We start from the raw sequence: 15,787 nt of genomic DNA on the forward strand, positions 1-15,787 counted from the left end.
GCAGGAAGGGGGCCCCTGAGAGGGGATCCCAGTAGCTGAGTGGGTGCCCATACAGGAGCCCTCTCAGCACACTGGTCAGGCTGCAGTACCCAGCAGCCCAGTGGGGCGGGACACGGCCATCAGAAGCCTCCCCTTGCAGCGCCATACCCCATGCGGGTGCCAATTTGACTTCTAGCTGCCTCACGTCCCATCCAGCTCCCTGCCTGTGGCCTGGGAAAGCAGTCAAGGGCACCCCAAGGCCTTGGGATCCTGCAGGTGGGTGGGAGACCCAGAGGGCTCAGTTCCAGCTGTTAAGTTGGGGAGTGAACCAACAGATGCAAGATATTTCTGTTTGTCCTCTCCGTAAATCTGCTTTTCCACTAAAAATTTTAAAAAGTACACGCAGAGCAAGTCCCATGTGATTATTTTTTTTCTTTCATTCACATTCTTCAAGGCAAAGCTTTGCTCAGCAGGAAGGCTGCCAGACGCGGAATGAGCCCGTGCCACCCCGGCCAGCTTCAGAGTCCCAACCCAGAGCTCGGCTGGGCCCAGTGTGGATGAGCCAGCCTGGCATGGCCCTGGGTGGTAGACGAGGGGACCCCACCAAGCTCCCTGCCTGGCTGAGGTACAGCACGGATGGAGTCGGCTCACAGGAGCCAGGTGGCCGGGGACATGGAGTCCTCTGCTCAGGCACAGGAAGAGTCCACTGGCCTCCGCCCGGCCCCACTGTCCCTACACTCGCTGCTGGTGATCATGGCAGGTGCCCTGCCGAGCCGTGCTTGGTAAACACACCGTGAGCCACAGCCCGGGCCTCCCTCTTACGGCTAAAAAGCAAGCAAAAACCAAGCCCACCGCACACCCCCGACCCGTCCAAGAGGCTAGAGCAGCGTCTCAGGTGCCTGCAGGCCCCTGTACAGTGCATAGCCCAGGTCGTCGATGTCCTGTTCCCGCAAGCCACCCAGCATGTCCACGGCAGGGCTGAAGTGACAGGGCAGGCTGGCCTGCTCCAGCCCACACAGCAGCAGCTCCAGGGCCTGCAAGAAGCGCTCCCCCAGGGCCTCCTCGGCCCAGTCCACGGCCTCCTCTCCGACCCGCAGCACCACCTGTGTCAGGGGGCCCAGGCCCAGGCGAGACAGCACTGGGTGGCCACGGCACACAGCACAGAGCAGCAGCAGCAGCCGCCGCCGAGAACCGGCATCACGGCCGTCCAGGGCCCGCAGCTTGGCCGCTTCCAGTGGATACAAGTCCTGCAGCCAGAGGTTGCTTGCCAGGCCTTCAAGGGGCCAGGCCAGGAGGAGGCAGTCGGCGTCAGTGACGGACGGGAGCACGGCCACGGTGAGCTCCAGGTACTCATGCTGCAGCTCTAGCAGCAGCTCCTCCGAGGCCACGCAGGGCCGGATGGCACAGCCCAGGACACTGCCAATGGCCGGCCAGTTGACGGAGGCCGTCAGCGCCTTGTGCAGCAGCTGCAGCAGCGGCCGGGAGGACAGGTAGCCCCCCACGAGGAAGCGGTCCCAGGGGCTGCTGCCCCGGGGGCTGAACTCCAGCCCAGTCCTGCGCACGGCCCAGCAGCGGGGGTCCCGGGCCACCGTGTCGGCACCAGGCACCAGGTTCCAGAGACCCGGCTCCAGCGCCAGAGGTAATGAGAGACGCACGCGCTCAGCCGCCCCCGCCTGCAGCCCGTCATACAGTGGCCCGCCAGGCACCAGGGCCCCGAAGGGCAGTTCTGGAAATTTGTTCCTCAGGTAGGCCTGCAGTTCCAGGGCGATGTCACCAGCCAGCTGCTTGGCCAGGGCCACCTGGGCCTCCGGGATGGCCACATGGGTCCGCTCGAAGGCCAGCAGTCGCTCCTGCAGGGTCAGGCACAGCCGGGCCGGGGGGCTGGGCGTGCGAGGACCAGGATCCGACGGTCCCTCTGCAGAGGGTGGCAGAAATCACAGGAGCTCGCCCTCGCACCCTCCACTTCCCGCACCGGGATGTCCCCAGGGGGGCGCCCACTCACCTGGGGCAGACGGGCAGGAGGTGGGGCGAGTCTCGGGCAGGCTGCGGGCAGCGGGCGGTGGCTGGGGCTGGGAAGGCACGGCCTTGAGCAGATTCAGCTCCTTCCAGCTGTCCCCCTTAGCATCATCCTCATCTCGGGGTCCGGCGGCCCTGTCAATGAGCTGCAGACAGAGTGTCAGTGAGCCCAGCACCGGGCCAGGGCGCCCCCAGGCCACCATCCCCCAACCCACCCGGCTTTACCCAACCTTACCCGCTTCACAGCCAGCGTGGCGATGCCCAGCACGGCAGCAGCACCCACCCCCAGCACCAGGCGGGCATTGGCCAGGAGGAAGTCCACGGCACCTTCCAGGCCCTCGTCACCACGCCGCTTGCCCCGCGTCTGCGAGAACGCCATGGTGGCTGGCCTGGAAGAGAACCAGGAATGGGGGGCAGCCGGGGAGGGGGTGCGTGGGGGCTGTGCAGTGGGGCAACTGGGAGTCAAAGCCACAGGGAGGGGCTTCTGGAGAATCTGTGAGATAGGGCAAGGAGATGGGAGCAGCTAAGGTCCTCCCAAAATCTGTGCATAACGCAGCCCCAAGGGGACCGACCTCAAGTGTCCCATCCCCCCCTCTGCCTCGCAGACATGTCACCCAAGCCCCAGCAGGTGGTCTGTCGGCATGGGGGGACAGCAAAGCCACCCGACTCAGGTGCCACTGCCACATGGCGAGCCACGACAACTTGTGGTCCCAAGGAGTCACCCCCAAATATTAACAGGGTAACCCCCAAATCCAAGGCCAAGCTTCAGGACAGGTCCAGCAAGATGGGGCAGCAGGAAATGCAGGCTTGGCACGAGGTTGGGGTACAGGGGGCCGCCCTCAAGTGACAACTACGAGGGGCCGTGCAGGCAGGCCGGGGAGGGCTGGCCCGGGGGGAGGTCGCGGTACCGGGGTGGGACCCCGAGCCGAGGCCAAGGGCGCCCAGTTCTTCCCCAGGTGCTGCCAAGCACACACACGCCAGCTGCCTGGGCAGCTCGGGACTCCAGCCGGACACCTGTCCCTCTGCCCCAGACCAAAAATAGCCGGGGCTCGGCGCCTGCGAGGTCATGGGCCAGCCCTGGGCTGGGGCGGGGGCACCCCAGCTCCTGCTCCCCGACGGGCACTGCCAGCACCCCACTTCGCCACGTTGGTGAAGCATTGTAAACACGCCCCGCCCCCCAGCGCGCGCACACACACCTGAGCTGTCTGGGCTCAAGGTGCGCACAGGGTTCACCCCAACCCTGCAGGCCCCCAGGCGCGGGCCAGGCCCGGGGACGCGAAAGGGCAGAGCCGGGCCTCGAACTCGGGCCACGCGCGATCCTCGCAGGCCCCGCCCCTCCCCGCTGCGCGGCCAGCGCCCCGGAAGTGCGCCACACCTCGGGGGGCCCGCCGGGCCCCGGCCCTACCTGGCTCGTAGAACCGGGACCCCTCCGGGCGACGGAGCGCCGAGGGCCCGAGAGCCGAGGCCCCGCCCCCGAGCGCAGACGGGCAGACCCCAGCGCCAATGGGAGCGCTCGGCTTCGGAGGCTCAGCCAATGACGGAGCGACCACGCCCCGTCGCTGCCTCGGGGGCGGGACTCGCCCTGCGTTCCGGATTTAAAGGCGTAGCGCTCGTGACGCCCCTCCCCCACACACCATCCCCTCGACAAGCTGGGGGTCCCGGGGCTCATCCGCGTCCCCGGAGCCTGGGGGTCCCCGGAACCTGGGGGGTCCCCGGAGCCTGGGGGTCCCCGGAGCCTGGCGGTCCCGGGGCAACCTGCGTCCCGGAGCCTGGCGGTCCCGGGGCTCATCCGTGTCCCCGGAGCCCGGGGGTCCCCGGAACCTGGGGGTCCCCGGAGCCTGGGGATCCCCCGCGTCCCCGGAGCCTGGGGGTCCCAGGGCGACCCGCGGCTCCCCCGCTGCGGGACCGGGAGATGACGCGTGTGCGTCTGTCATGGGAGGCCTGTGGGGTGCGGGAAGCTGCCTGAGCGCATGTTCCTTGTAGTGGGCGCGCAGGCAGGTAGCATGGGGGGACCCCGAAGTGGCGGGGCGGCCTCCTTGCACCTGCTGGCCCCCCGGGGGTGCGGGTCCCCCTGTGGATGCGCGTCTCCACCCGGGCCTGGCTGCCCCACCCGGGCCTCGCGTCCCCTCGGGGGTGCGGGCCTCCACCGGGCCTCGGCTGCCTGTCCCGGTCAGTGGGGCCCGGACGCCCCCTGCCCCGCCGCTGCGCCCTCCCGGGTCCCGCACAAGTCGGGGTGCCCGGCGCGGGCAGGGCGCGCAGGGGCGGGCGCAGGGGGCGGAGCCGGCGCTGGCCCAGCCCGCCCCGGCGCACGGGCCTCCCCCGGGCGAGCGACGGCGGCGCAGCCATGGAGGCCACCGGGGTGCTGCCGTTCGTGCGCGGCGTGGACCTCAGCGGCAATGACTTCAAGGTGCGCGGGCCCTGGGGTGCGCGGGGGGGACCCCCGTCCGGCGGCAGCCGCGCCGGCATCGCCTTTTCCGGGGCCTCCCCGGCCGGCCCGGAACCGGGGCCTCCGCCCAGCGTCCGCGCGGGGGCGCAGGGCCTGCAGGCCGGGCGTGGCGCGCCGGGACTCCACGCCCCAGCCCGGCCTCTGGGGCCGTCGCTTCCCCCACACCCTCACGCACTCCCGGAGACGGGCCGTGGTGTAGACGGCCGGAAGGGCGCTCACCCAGGCCTGGCCGGGCGATGGCCGGGTCCTCAGCAGGGCGAGGGGCCCCTCCTGGGTCCGCTGGGCTGTGCGCCGCAGCAGAGGGCGCAGTGGGGAGCGGAGGGTCTGACCCGTCCGCACGTGGGGTCTCCGTGTTTAGCTGTGTCCGGCCTGGAGTGCCTGGAGCATCTGAGTCAGCAGCTGGGAATGTGGCCAAGGGCACTGGGGACTAGGCCGCCACCAGGGCTCTGGGGTGCCGAGGAAGGTGGGAGAGGAGCCTGTCTGGGTGCCGCTGGCAGGATGGGGCAGGGGTACCCCGGGGGGTGCCAGGAGATCCCCCCTCCGCGAAGCAAGCCCGTTTGATGTAAACCCTCCTGGGGCGCCAGGCTGTGCTTGCCACCCGCCCAGGGACTGGGAGCCACCCAGGGCAGTCGAGGGGAGCCTGCGTGTCTCACAGCAGCCTCACCACACCCTCTCCCACCGCCCAGGGCGGGTACTTCCCTGAGAACGTCAAGGCCATGACCAGCCTGCGATGGCTCAAGCTGAACCGCACCGGCCTCTGCTACCTGCCCGAGGAGCTGGCTGCTTTGCAGAAGCTGGTGAGGAAGGGCCGGAGGGGCCCAGGGAGAACCAGGCTCACCCAGAGGAGGGAAGGAGCTCCCCGTCCTGGGAGGTATGCAAGCAGCCGGGGAACCGGGACCACGCCCACCCCCACTGAGCCTCTGCTCCTCCGTGCCCCGTCCAGGAGCACTTATCTGTGAGTCACAACAACCTGACCACACTCCACGGGGAGTTGTCCAGCCTGCCCTCGCTGCGGGTGAGTGCCGGCCGGCTCACAGGGACACCATGGCACCCCCCGGGGGGAAGGGCGGCCATGGGTCCCCTCGGGGGTCGCGGCTGGGGCAGCTTCTCTGCCTGCCTCCATCCATGTCAGTCTCACAGACCCTAATGGTGCCAGAGAGCCTTGTGCCCTGACCCCAGCTGGTGCCATGGACTGGGCAGTGGTAGCCGCGGGGTTGGGGGGCGCTTTGTCCAGTGCAAGGCTGTGACATCAGCCACACCCCCAGCCCACTGGGCAGAACCTGTGAGCCTCCGTCAGGGAGGCGGCCTCCAGATGCCCCGGCTTCCACCCCCAGGCTCTGCCACTTGCAGCCCTGTGACCTTGGCAGGAGATATAGACTGCTGGCTCACTGCCCCCCACATCCCCCCCACACCAGGCCATTGTGGCTCGCGCCAACAATCTGAAGAATTCTGGAGTCCCCGATGACATTTTCCAGCTGGAGGACCTCTCCGTCCTGGTCAGTCATCCCCCCGGCTGCCCAGCCCTGGTCGGCTCCCACTCACCGTCACGGTCTGCCCCCACTTACAGAGGGCAAAGCTGGGGCCTGAGGTCACGTGGGGAAGCGACCTTCCCCGGCCCAGGCCCCCACACGGCTCTGTGGCCCTGACACCGTCCCTACCCTAAGCTGTGGGCATGGGCAGGAGGTGGGCACGGCCCCTGACCTGCTGGTCCCCGTTTGCCAGGACCTGAGTTACAACCAGCTGACCGAGTGCCCGCGGGAGCTGGAGAACGCCAAAAACATGCTGGTGCTGAATCTCAGCCACAACAGGTGCCCGCTTGCCATGGGGGGGGTTAGGGGGGGAACGGGCATGTGGGGGTGTGCAGGCGCTGACAGACTGCCCTGCCTGCCCACCCGCCCACAGCATCGACACCATCCCCAACCAGCTGTTCATCAACCTCACGGACCTGCTGTACCTGGACCTCAGCCACAACCGCCTGGAGAGCCTGCCCCCGCAGATGCGCCGCCTGGTGCACCTGCAGACACTCGTGCTCAACGGGAACCCACTGATGCATGCCCAGCTCCGGTGGGCACCTGGCCTCAGACCCTGACCCCCGCCTAGGCAGCTCCCGGCCAAGACGGCATTGCCCCAGGGCACACGGGGTGCCCCCTCAGCCCTGACCTGCCCCTTCCTCCCCACAAGCAGCTCCCAGCCATGACAGCACTGCCCCTTGGTCACTCGGGGTGCCCCCTCAGCCCTGACCCACCCTCCCCCAAGGTGGCTCCCGGCCATGACAGCGCTGCCCCTTGGTCACTCGGGGTGCCCCCTCAGCCCTGACCCGTCCCCTCCTCCCCACAGGCAGCTCCCGGCCATGACAGTGCTGCCCCTTGGTCACTCGGGGTGCCCCCTCAGCCCTGAACCACCCTCCCCCGAGGCAGCTCCCGCCATTACAGCGCTGCCCCTTGGTCACTCGGGGTGCCCCCTCAGCCCTGACCCGTCCCCTCCTCCCCCACAGGCAGCTCCCGGCCATGACAGCACTGCCCCTTGGTCACTCGGGGTGCCCCCTCAGCCTTGACCCGTCCCTTCCTCCCCCACAGGCAGCTCCCGGCCATGACAGCGCTGCAGACCCTACACCTACGAGACACTCAGCGCACCCAGAGCAACCTGCCCACCAGCCTGGAGAGTCTGAGCAACCTTGCAGGTCGGGGAGGCCCGATGGGTGGGCGGGGGGCGGGCAGGTGCAGGGCATCTCAGCTCCTGCTGTTCAGGCCCAGAATGGCCGGATGTCGGAAACGGGTCACTGTGGTCACACCCCGTTGCCCGCTGTGCCAGATGTGGACCTGTCGTGCAACGAGCTGACCAGGGTGCCCGAGTGCCTGTACACCCTCCCCAGCCTGCGGCGCCTCAACCTCAGCAGTAACCAGATCCCGGAGCTGTCCCTGTGCATCGACCAGTGGGTGCACCTGGAGACCCTGAACCTGTCCCGCAACCAGCTCACTTCCCTGCCTGTGCGTGCGGGGCCGCTGTGGGAAGGCGGGGGGCTCCCTCGCCCCTGAGACCTGGCCTGGCCCTGACCACCCGCCCCCGCACTGCCCCATGCAGTCTGCCATCTGCAAGCTGACCAAGCTCAAGAAGCTGTACTTGAACTCCAACAAGCTGGACTTCGACGGGCTGCCCTCCGGCATCGGCAAGCTGAGCAGCCTGGAGGAGTTCATGGCCACCAACAACAACCTGGAACTGATTCCGGAAAGTCTCTGCAGGTGCTGGCCTGTGGCGGGGGGTGATTGCGGGGTCCCCCAGAGCATCCGTAGCAGGGGCAGGGCAAGGGGGTGCCCACAGCCACCCCATCCACCTCCCGGCTCTGCACCTGCAGGTGCCCCAAGCTACGGAAGCTTGTGCTCAACAAGAACCGCCTGGTAACGCTCCCGGAGGCCATCCACTTCCTGACGGAGATCGAGGTGAGCTCCCAGCCAGCCCCGGGGGGTGGGCGGAAGCAGAGCAGGGTCTGGGTCTTTGGGGAGGTGGGCCCCATCACGTGCCCTTGCCCCCACACATACACACGCAGGTCCTGGATGTGCGCGAGAACCCCAGCCTGGTCATGCCACCCAAGCCTGCCGACCGCGCTGCCGAGTGGTACAACATCGACTTCTCGCTGCAGAACCAGCTGCGGCTGGCAGGAGCCTCCCCGGCCACGGTGGCCGCTGCAGCCGCAGCGGGTAAGTGGGAGACACTGGGGGCAGGCCCCTTCCTGCCCTGGACTCAACTTACCCATCCAGACTCAACTTACCCATCCAGAAACAGGGTGGATGAAGCTCCGGGGACCCTGGGTGGAAGGGAGGGCAGAGGGGTGACGAAGGTGGCTGGGGGCTCAAGGGCTCCCCGCTGCCCAACAGCAGGGAGTGGGCCCAAGGACCCGCTGGCCCGCAAGATGCGGCTGCGGAGACGCAAGGACTCGGCCCAGGACGACCAGGCCAAGCAGGTGCTGAAGGGCATGTCGGATGTGGCCCAGGAGAAGAACAAGAAGCAGGAGGTGGGTCAGGTGGCAGTGAAAAGAGCGGCCCGTGTGTGCCAGGGCCTGGGCAGTGGCCTGGTGGAAGTGAGCCCTGAAGCCCCCCACCCACACACCTCCTCCCCTTGCCCGCAGGAGAGCGTGGAGGCGCGGGCATCGGCGGCCAAGGCGCGCCGCTGGGACCAGGGCCTGGAGAAGCCGCGCCTCGACTACTCCGAGTTCTTCACGGAGGATGTGGGCCAGCTGCCGGGCCTCACCATCTGGCAGATCGAGAACTTTGTGCCCACACTGGTGGAGGAGGCCTTCCACGGCAAGTTCTATGAGGCCGACTGCTACATCGTGCTCAAGGCAAGGGGGGCGAGGAGGGGAGAGAGGGGGGGCCCGCCGCACCCCTGCATCGCACCCCCAAGGCTGACCCCACCGTCCCTCCACCTGCTCGCACCCCCAAGGCTGACCCCACCGTCCCCTCCACCTGGTCGCACCCCCAAAGCTGACCCCACCGTCCCCTCCACCTGGTCGCACCCCCAAAGCTGACCCCACCGTCCCCTCCACCTGGTCCCACCCCCAAGGCTGACCCCACCGTCCCCTCCACCTGGTTGCACCCCCAAGGCTGACCCCACCATCCCCTCCACCTGGTCGCACCCCCAAGGCTGACCCCACCGTCCCCTCCACCTGGTCGCACCCCCAAGGCTGACCCCACCGTCCCCTCCACCTGGTCGCACCCCCAAGGCTGACCCCACTGTCCCTCCACCTGGTCGCACCCCCAAGGCTGACCCCACCGTCCCTTCCACCTGGTCGCACCCCCAAGGCTGACCCCACTGTCCCTCCACCTGGTCGCACCCCCAAGGCTGACCCCACCGTCCCCTCCACCTGGTCGCACCCCAAGGCTGACCCCACCGTCCCCTCCACCTGGTCGCACCCCCAAGGCTGACCCCACCGTCCCCTCCACCTGCAGACATTCCTGGACGACAGCGGCTCCCTGAATTGGGAGATCTACTACTGGATCGGCGGGGAGGCCACGCTGGACAAGAAGGCTTGCTCAGCCATCCACGCCGTCAACCTGCGCAACTACCTGGGCGCCGAGTGCCGCACTGTGCGGGAGGAGATGGGGGACGAGAGCGAGGAATTCCTGCAGGTGCGGGGGCGACGCGGGGCCAGGTGGCCGGGGTGCCAGTTCCACACAAGGGAGCCAGACCCTGGGGGAGTGACCGAGAGCCCGGACCAGCGGTGTGGGCAAGGCCAGGACCACAGCCGCAGGACCCTGCCCGCTGGCCGCACACAGCCCCAGGACCCTGCCCGCTGGCCGCACACAGCCCCAGGACCCTGCCCGCTGGCCGCACACGGCCCCAGGACCCTGCCCGCTGGCCGCACACAGCCGCAGGACCCTGCCCGCTGGCCGCACACAGCCCCAGGACCCTGCCCGCTGGCCGCACACAGCCCCAGGACCCTGCCTGCTGGCCGCACACAGCCCCAGCGGTTTTCCCCATGCCCCAGGTTTCCAGCCCTGCGTGGTCCTGCTGCACGCGCGTGCTGGGGCATCCCAGCCCTCCCCGGGCCTGCCATCCAGGACTTTAAAAGAGACCGATTCATTCACAAGGCAGAGTTAGAGACCTCCCATCCGCTGGTTCCCTCCCCAAATGGCTCCCCAAGAGCCAGAAGCTTCTCTCTCATCTTTCACTGCCTTCCCAAGTCACAGCAGGGACTGGAATGCAAGTAGAGCAGCCTGGACTCAAACCTGCGGCCAGGAGGCTGCCCCTGTCACGGGCAGAGCTTAGCTCGCTTGCCCCACACACGCCAGATGTTTAATCATGTCACCGGGACGCGCGGCACCTGCATTTTCTGGGCATAGCTCTGCACCTTCCCCGACAGGTGGTCTTTCTGGGGGATGGGGGGAGGCACACCCCAGCGATTCAAGAACGGCTCCCTCACACAGGTGTTTGACAACGACATCTCCTATATCGAGGGCGGCACAGCTAGCGGCTTCTACACTGTGGAGGACACGCACTACGTCACCAGGTGAGGGGCTGGGGGGGGGCAACATCAGACAAGTCAGCTGGCAAGGGTCAGAGGGCACGGGCATGGGGTGCCCACCAGTGAGCCACCCTCGCTGTCCGGCCCCCAGGATGTACCGTGTCTATGGGAAGAAAAATGTCAAGCTGGAGCCCGTGCCTCTGAGAGGGACCTCGCTGGACCCGAGGTGAGCCCACACCCCTGGACAGGGGCCTCCTGGCCACCGCCCGCTCCCACGGGCAGGGGGTGAGCCCCCCATCTTCCACCAGCTCCCACGGGCAGGGAGTGAGCCCGGCACAGCCCTGAGCAATCCCCCATCTGCTGCCCACTCCCACGGGCAGGGGGTGGACCCCCCCATCTTCCACCAGCTCCCACGGGCAGGGAGTGAGCCCAGCACAGCCCTGAGCAATCCCCCATCTGCTGCCCACTCCCACGGGCAGGGAGTGGATCCCCCCATCTTCCACCAGCTCCCACGGGCAGGGGGTGAGCCCGGCACAGCCCTGAGCAATCCTCCACCTGCTGCCCGCTTCAGGTTTGTGTTCCTGCTGGACCGAGGCCTGGATATCTACGTGTGGCGGGGGAGCCAGGCCACATTGAGCAGTAGTACCAAGGCCAGGTATGAGGGTGCCATGGGGTGCTCCAGGCGGGGCGGGGGGGCGTCACAGGGTGGACTTTAAAGGTCTGGTCTCTCCTCTCCTCTCAGGCTGTTTGCAGAGAAAATGAACAAAAACGAGCGGAAAGGCAAGGCGGAAATCAGTCTGCTAGTTCAGGGCCAGGAGCCCCCTGAGTTCTGGGAAGTGCTGGGCGGGGAGCCCTCGGAGATCAAACAGCACGTGCCGGACGACTTCTGGCCGCCGCAGCCCAAGCTGTACAAGGTGAGGCGCCCGGGATCCCTGGCTCCGGGGGTGCAGGGGAGAGAGCACCCTGTTCCACTGCCAGAGTATGCGGCCGGGAGACTGATGGGCCAGGAGGCAGGGCCAGGGCGTGTGTGCTGCAAAGGACACCTTAGAGAGGGGGCAGGGGGCAGGGCACGATCGGAAGCCGCCCCGAGCTGTTGTGGGAAGCCAGGATGGAGTTCTGGGCTCCTGGCATCCAGCTGGCCCGGCTTGGGCTGAGAGAGAACACAGGACATCTCGCTCTGCTGTGTCTCCCCTCCCGCCAGGTGGGCCTGGGCCTGGGCTACCTGGAGCTGCCGCAGATCAATTACAAGCTGTCAGTGGAGCACAAGCAGCGGCCCAAGGTGGAAGTGATGCCCAGCATGCGGCTGGTGAGGTGCCCGGAAGGAAGGGGCGGGGTGGGAGCTGCACGGTGCCAGCCTTGACCCGTCCTCCACACCCTGCCCACAGCTGCAGAGCCTCCTGGACACGCGCTGCGTGTACATCCTGGACTGTGGGTCTGACGTCTTCATCTGGCTCGGCCGCAAGTCCCCGCGCCTGGTGCGGGCAGCTGCGCTCAAGCTGGGCCAGGAGCTGTGTGGCATGCTGCACCGGCCGCGCCACGCCACGGTCACCCGCAGCCTCGAGGGCACCGAGGCCCAGGTGCGCTGCCTGCCCGGAGCCCACTCCCCTCTGCGCCCCACACCCCTCTGTGCTCCCCCCATAGCCCTCTGTGCTCCCCACTCCCCTCTGCGCCCCACACCTGTCCTCTTGGAACCCCAGGCCTGCCTGCTGCTGGCGGCCATTTGTTGCTCCTCCCCTACCCGCAGGTTTTCAAGGCCAAGTTCAAAAACTGGGACGACGTGTTGACGGTGGACTACACACGCAATGCCGAGTCGGTGCTGCAGGGCCCGGGCCTCTCCGGGAAGGTGAAGCGGGACGCTGAGAAAAAAGACCAGATGAAAGCTGACCTTACGGCGCTCTTCCTGCCGCGGCAGCCGCCCATGGCGCTGGCAGAGGTGCGGGCAGAGCAGGGTGCTGGGATGCAGGGGCGGGGCGTCCCCGGGCTCCGCCCTCGGTGCTCTGGAGGCGTGGTTGTTCCTGGCTCCGCCCTTGGTGCCGTGGGGGCGGGGTCATCTCTGGGCTCCGCCCTCTGGGAGGCGTGGCTGTTTGTTCCGCCTTCGTTGCTCTAGGGGCGTGATTGTCCTTGGCTCCGCCTTCTGTGTGCTTGGGGCGTGGCCGTCCTTGGGCTCTGCCCTTGGTACCATGGGGGCGGGGCCTTCACTGAGCTCCTCCCTCAGTGTAGGGGAGGGGCTGTCACTGAGCTCCTCCCTCAGTGCAGGGGCGGGGCTGTCACTGAGCTCCTCCCTCAATGCAGGGGCGGGGCTGTCACTGAGCTCCCTCAATGCAGGGGCGTGGCCTTCACTGAGCTCCTCCCTCAGTGCAGGGGCGGGGCTGTCACAGCTCCTCCCTCAATGCAGGGGCCTGGCTTTCACTGAGCTCCTCCCTCAGTGCAGGGGCGGGGCTGTCACAGCTCCTCCCTCAGTGCAGGGGCGGGGCTGTCACTGAGCTCCTCCCTCAGTGCAGGGGCGGGGCTGTCACTGAGCTCCTCCCTCAATGCAGGGGCGGGGCTGTCACTGAGCTCCCTCAATGCAGGGGCGTGGCCTTCACTGAGCTCCTCCCTCAGTGCAGGGGCGGGGCTGTCACAGCTCCTCCCTCAGTGCAGGGGCGGGGCTGTCAGCTCCTCCCTCAATGCAGGGGCGGGGCTGTCCTAGCTCTGCCCTGTGTTGGGGGCGTGGCCATCCCTGGCCACACCCTCAGTGCTGGGCCGGCCTGTGCTGCCTGCAGGCCGAGCAGCTGATGGAGGAGTGGAACGAGGACCTGGACGGCATGGAGGGCTTCGTGCTGGAGGGCAAGAAGTTCGCGCGGCTGCCCGAGGAGGAGTTCGGCCACTTCTACACGCAGGACTGCTACGTGTTCCTGTGCAGGTGCCGCCCCGGCCCGTCCCCCCTCCCTGGGGGACTCCGCACCTGCTCACAGCCCCCTCGGCCCTGCGCAGGTACTGGGTCCCCGTGGAGTACGAGGACAAGAGGGACGACCAGGAGGAGGAGAAGGCCAGGGGCGGCGAGGACAAGGACGGCGAGGAGGCCGAGGCCGAGGAGAAGCAGCCGGAGGAGGACTTCCAGTGCACCGTGTACTTCTGGCAGGGCCGCGAGGCCTCCAACATGGGCTGGCTCACCTTCACCTTCAGCCTGCAGAAGAAGTTCGAGAGCCTCTTTCCTGGCAAGCTGGAGGTGAGGCGGCACAGCTGGGGCCTCGGGCCTGAGCGGGCAGCCGGGGCACAGCCGCAGTGACGCCCCCGCCCCGTAGGTGGTGCGCATGACGCAGCAGCAGGAGAACCCCAAGTTCCTGTCCCACTTCAAAAGGAAGTTTGTCATCCACCGAGGCAAGAGGAAGGCCGCCCAGGGCGCCCTGCAGCCGAGCCTCTACCAGATCCGCACCAACGGCAGCGCCCTCTGCACCCGGTGGGTGGCCAGCTGGCCTGGCACGGGTGGCCCTGAGCTGCCCGGCCTGCTTGCCAACGGCCCCTCTCACGGCCCCCAGGTGCATCCAGATCAACACCGACTCCAGCCTCCTCAACTCTGAGTTCTGCTTCATCCTCAAGGTGGGGGCGTGGGTGGCAGGGTGGGCGTGGGCCGAGGCGGCGGGGCGGGCGTGGGGAGGCTGTGCTGGACGCCTCGCTGTGCCCCACAGGTGCCCTTTGAGAGTGAAGATAACCAAGGCATCGTGTATGCCTGGGTGGGCCGGGCTTCGGACCCCGAGGAAGCCAAGCTGGCGGAAGACATCCTCAATACCATGTTTGATGCCACCTACAGCAAGCAGGTAAGGACGTGGGCGTGGGTGGGACTGGCAGGCAGGGGCACTGGGCGGGGCTGACCCTGCCCCCACAGGTCATCAACGAAGGGGAGGAGCCCGAGAACTTCTTCTGGGTGGGCCTCGGGGCCCAGAAGCCCTACGACGACGACGCCGAGTACATGAAGCACACGCGGCTGTTCCGGTGAGCGCCAGCGCAGGGCCTGCACCACCCCGTCCGCCCTGCTCCACCCCGTCCGCCCTGCTCCACCCCGTCCGCCCTGCTCCACCCCTGACCGCCCTGCACCACCCCTGTCCACCCTGCACCACCCCTGACCGCCCTGCACCACCCCTGACCGCCCTGCACCACCCCTGTCCGCCCTGCACCACCCCTGTCCGCCCCTGACCGCCCTGCACCACCCCGTCCGCCTGCACCACCCCTGTCCGCCCTGCACCACCCCTGTCCGCCCTGCCCACCCGTCCGCCTGCCACCCCTGTCCGCCCTGCACCACCCCGTCCGCCCTGCACCACCCCTGCCCCCTGCCGCCCCTGCACCCCTGTCCGCCCTGCACCACCCCTGACCGCCCTGCACCACCCCTGTCCGCCCTGCACCACCCCTGTCCGCCCCTGACCGCCCTGCACCACCCCGTCCGCCCTGCACCACCCCTGTCCGCCCTGCACCACCCCTGTCCGGCCCTGCTCCACCCCTGTCCGCCCTGCTCCACCCCTGTCCGCCCTGCACCACCCCTGTCCGCCCTGCACCACCCCATCCGCCCTGCTCCACCCCTGTCCGCCCTGCACCACCCCTGACCGCCCTGCACCACCCCTGACCGCCCTGCACCACCCCTGTCCACCCTGCACCACCCCTGCACCATCCCTGTCCGGCCCTGCACCACCCCTGTCCGGCCCTGCTCCACCCCTGTCCGCCCTGCTCCACCCCTGTCCGGCCCTGCTGCTCCTGCTCCTGACCTCAGCCTGACCTCCACCTGCAGGTGCTCCAACGAGAAGGGCTACTTTGCCGTGACCGAGAAGTGCTCAGACTTCTGCCAAGATGACCTGGCAGACGATGACATCATGTTGCTGGACAATGGCCGAGAGGTGAGACCCCGGCCCTGCCCGCCGTCGCCCGTGGGCGGGACGTGGCAGTGCTCCATCCCCTGCTGTCCCCCCAGGTCTACATGTGGGTGGGCACCCAGACCAGCCAGGTGGAGATCAAGCTCAGCCTGAAGGCCTGCCAGGTAAGCTGGTCCGGGGTGGCCAGGGGTGGCCGCGGGCAGCCCAGGGTGGCCAGGGGTGACTGTGGCTGGCCAGGGGTGGCCGCGGGCGGCCCGGGGACAGCAGGCCCACGGCCCTCCTCCCCCAGGTGTACATCCAGCACCTGCGCTCCAAGGAGAACGAGCAGCCGCGGCGCCTGCGCCTGGTCCGCAAGGGCAACGAGCAGCACGCCTTCACTCGCTGCTTCCACGCCTGGAGCAGCTTCCGCCAGGCCCCGGCCTAGCCCACGCCACCTCCCGCACCCGGGGCCTCAGGCCCACGGAGCCCCCCTCCCCTGCCTGGAACAAAGTACATGTGGTGTGCTAAGAGATAGTAAATGCTTTTATTTTCAATATTAAAAATCAG

At 68.2% G+C, this 15,787-nt stretch overlaps 2 protein-coding genes across 4 annotated transcripts; one reads left to right on the plus strand and one right to left on the minus strand.

Moving 5' to 3' along the window:
- Positions 1-401: 401 nt before the first annotated feature.
- On the minus strand, positions 402-2,921 carry MIEF2 (mitochondrial elongation factor 2). The gene is made up of 3 exons (XM_040974503.1): positions 2,231-2,921; positions 1,982-2,141; positions 402-1,894 (listed from the first exon to the last, which is right to left on the minus strand). The coding sequence occupies exons 1-3, from the start codon at positions 2,372-2,374 to the stop codon at positions 858-860; spliced, it is 1,341 nt and encodes a 446-aa protein (XP_040830437.1). The 5' UTR covers positions 2,375-2,921; the 3' UTR covers positions 402-857.
- Positions 2,922-4,271: 1,350 nt separating this feature from the next.
- On the plus strand, positions 4,272-15,783 carry FLII (FLII actin remodeling protein). Of its 3 annotated transcripts, none has more exons than XM_040974504.1 (30): positions 4,272-4,402; positions 5,128-5,238; positions 5,385-5,456; positions 5,857-5,937; positions 6,164-6,249; positions 6,344-6,505; positions 7,018-7,121; positions 7,253-7,428; positions 7,523-7,680; positions 7,794-7,878; positions 7,986-8,136; positions 8,314-8,450; positions 8,565-8,777; positions 9,385-9,564; positions 10,363-10,445; positions 10,552-10,626; positions 10,972-11,055; positions 11,143-11,314; positions 11,602-11,706; positions 11,786-11,977; positions 12,145-12,333; positions 13,163-13,302; positions 13,374-13,608; positions 13,685-13,839; positions 13,919-13,979; positions 14,069-14,197; positions 14,266-14,372; positions 15,160-15,265; positions 15,340-15,405; positions 15,531-15,783. In XM_040974504.1, the coding sequence occupies exons 1-30, from the start codon at positions 4,340-4,342 to the stop codon at positions 15,663-15,665; spliced, it is 3,813 nt and encodes a 1,270-aa protein (XP_040830438.1). In that variant the 5' UTR covers positions 4,272-4,339; the 3' UTR covers positions 15,666-15,783. The 3 variants fall into 3 exon arrangements, with proteins under 3 accessions (XP_040830438.1, XP_040830439.1, XP_040830440.1); XM_040974505.1 differs by having other exon boundaries at positions 4,320-4,402; positions 8,317-8,450; XM_040974506.1 differs by lacking the exon at positions 6,344-6,505 and having other exon boundaries at positions 4,320-4,402; positions 8,317-8,450.
- The last annotated feature ends 4 nt before the right edge of the window (positions 15,784-15,787 follow it).

The sequence above is a fragment of the Ochotona curzoniae genome, unplaced genomic scaffold (assembly GCF_017591425.1).
Source record: "Ochotona curzoniae isolate NIBS_2020 unplaced genomic scaffold, NIBS_Ocur_1.0 contig_2456, whole genome shotgun sequence".
NCBI lineage: Eukaryota > Metazoa > Chordata > Mammalia > Lagomorpha > Ochotonidae > Ochotona > Ochotona curzoniae.

Coding starts and splice junctions, on each gene's coding strand:
- MIEF2 (XM_040974503.1), bottom strand. CDS start 2,374: ATGGCGTTCTCGCAGACGCGGGGCAAGCGGCGTGGTGACGAGGGCCTG. Junction 2,142..2,230: donor CCACGCTGGCTGTGAAGCGG/GTAAGGTTGGGT, acceptor CTCTGTCTGCAG/CTCATTGACAGGGCCGCCGG. Junction 1,895..1,981: donor CTCCTGCCCGTCTGCCCCAG/GTGAGTGGGCGC, acceptor CACCCTCTGCAG/AGGGACCGTCGGATCCTGGT.
- FLII (XM_040974504.1), top strand. CDS start 4,340: ATGGAGGCCACCGGGGTGCTGCCGTTCGTGCGCGGCGTGGACCTCAGC. Junction 7,879..7,985: donor ACTTCCTGACGGAGATCGAG/GTGAGCTCCCAG, acceptor ATACACACGCAG/GTCCTGGATGTGCGCGAGAA. Junction 11,315..11,601: donor CGCAGCCCAAGCTGTACAAG/GTGAGGCGCCCG, acceptor CCCTCCCGCCAG/GTGGGCCTGGGCCTGGGCTA.